The 1,793-nt window shown below is 46.2% G+C and overlaps 1 protein-coding gene across 1 annotated transcript; it reads left to right on the plus strand.

Annotated features, from left to right (window-relative positions):
- Positions 1-1,016: 1,016 nt before the first annotated feature.
- Positions 1,017-1,605, plus strand: LOC107081459 (homeobox protein Hox-B9a-like; the record flags this gene model as incomplete). The annotated part of the gene is made up of 1 exon (XM_015369633.1): positions 1,017-1,605. A coding segment is annotated over exon 1 (589 nt), but the record flags the coding sequence as incomplete, so codon positions are not given.
- Positions 1,606-1,793: the final 188 nt, after the last annotated feature.

Here is a 1,793-nt window from a genome sequence, read left to right on the forward strand (position 1 = left end):
AAGTAAATAATTGAACACGCACCGATAGATTTATTGTTATTTATCTTCCTTTATCTGAAATCATGAATTTATTAATTTATTGTAGCTAAAAGGGAATTTAATGCGTTACCTGACTCAGATATAAACTGATTTAAAGTGACAAAACTGACTTCTCTCTTATCATTAGAACTTATATTTTCTTTTTTTAAATTGTAGTTAACAACGATTCAAATTAGAAACTACCAGCACTGCAAAACAATATAGAAATAGGTAAAAATGTTTTAAATTAAGCTTATTTGCCCTTAATTTAAGCAGGTAAATGAGATGATTTGCCAGTTTTTACTCTTAAAATAAGATAATTAGATAATATGCAATAATATGCACTTGGAAGAAGTGAATGCAATTTTCTGTCTTATTTGAAATGTAAATTGTCCTGTTCCATTGGCAACTTTCCTCCTCAATTCAGAACAAAATGCACTTATTTTAAGAAAAAAATACTAATTTAGATTTCAATTTTTGCAGTGAGAGATGTGTTATATTTTAAGCATCCTTTATGCTTTTCATAGAGTTTTATAGAGTTTGCGCATGAGCCCATCGTCCCTTTTAATGTCATTTTACCTGTGAAAATACAAGGAAAGGATAGAGAACAAAGAGAGGGAGGGAGGATAGAGCCGTGTGTGTGTGTGTGTATGTGTGTGGGGGGGGGGTCTATGAGGGTAGGGGTGATTTTTCGCTGCACCGACGCTTTTTCAGGCTCAATGTGAAAATCCGGCCAATCAGCCGCAGAGACCCGACAAAAACGCCATGAACATTTACGACGAGCAGGCAAAGGCACTTTGTTTCACTACACCGGGCAAGTTGTTGGTGGGGGAGGGGGAGGGGCTGAGAGGGAGGGAGAGAGAGGGAGAGAGAGAGAGAGAGGGAGAGAGAGAGAGTAAGAGGGGAGCAGGAAAAAACAGAGTGACAAAAATATCTAATGTCTCTGCTTTTGTTCTGCCTGAAGTAAACTCGCCGTGGATTCTAGATAATGTCCAAGAATGTCCATTTCTGGGACTTTGAGCAACTACTACGTGGACTCCATTATAAGTCACGATAGCGACGAACTCTCAGGCGCGGCGCGTTTCTCCAGCGTCCAGTATCCCGGTTCCACCTCCGCTGCGGCCGATGGAGCCGCGCACCCCGAACTCGCTCATGCCGAGTCATACCCATCCTGCAGCTTCCAGCCCAAACCTCCCGTTTTCTCCTCACCCTGGGGCCCGTTCAGCCCGCACCACGGAGCCGGTGGCCTCCCGGCTGTCTACCATCCCTACATACCGGGTCAGCATGTGCCCACCGCAGAATCACGGTACATCCGCTCATGGCTGGACTGCACTCCGCGGAACCCGGAGTCTTTCCCGGGTCAGAGCCAAACTGGGCAGGTCAAACTGGAGCCCCAGGTTGGCCATCAAGGCGGGGAGCTTCCCATCAAAATCAGCGGACAACACGAGACCACCACGTACATCCTGGAGTCACTTTCCACGCCGGGGCGCGAGCTGAACCACCATGCCACCTCCATCCAGGGAGCAGGATTTGAAGAAAGCAAGGATGTTTGCGAAGGGAGTAAGGACAAGGACAGCGCGGATCAAAGTAAGTTATGAAAGCAGGAAATGATGCGCGGGAGAGGGAGAACTGGCCGGGAGACAATAAATGTTTTAATGCTGCCATAAAACAAGAACAAAGAGCCGGAAAGCTACAGTCATCCCACCCGCTGCCCCCACGGTGCACGCATAGGACCCCGTCTCTGTGTGCGTGCCCAATTAGACACACACACATAT

This window comes from Cyprinodon variegatus, unplaced genomic scaffold (assembly GCF_000732505.1).
Source record: "Cyprinodon variegatus isolate N-32 unplaced genomic scaffold, C_variegatus-1.0 Scaffold5192, whole genome shotgun sequence".
In the NCBI taxonomy this organism is placed as follows: domain Eukaryota; kingdom Metazoa; phylum Chordata; class Actinopteri; order Cyprinodontiformes; family Cyprinodontidae; genus Cyprinodon; species Cyprinodon variegatus.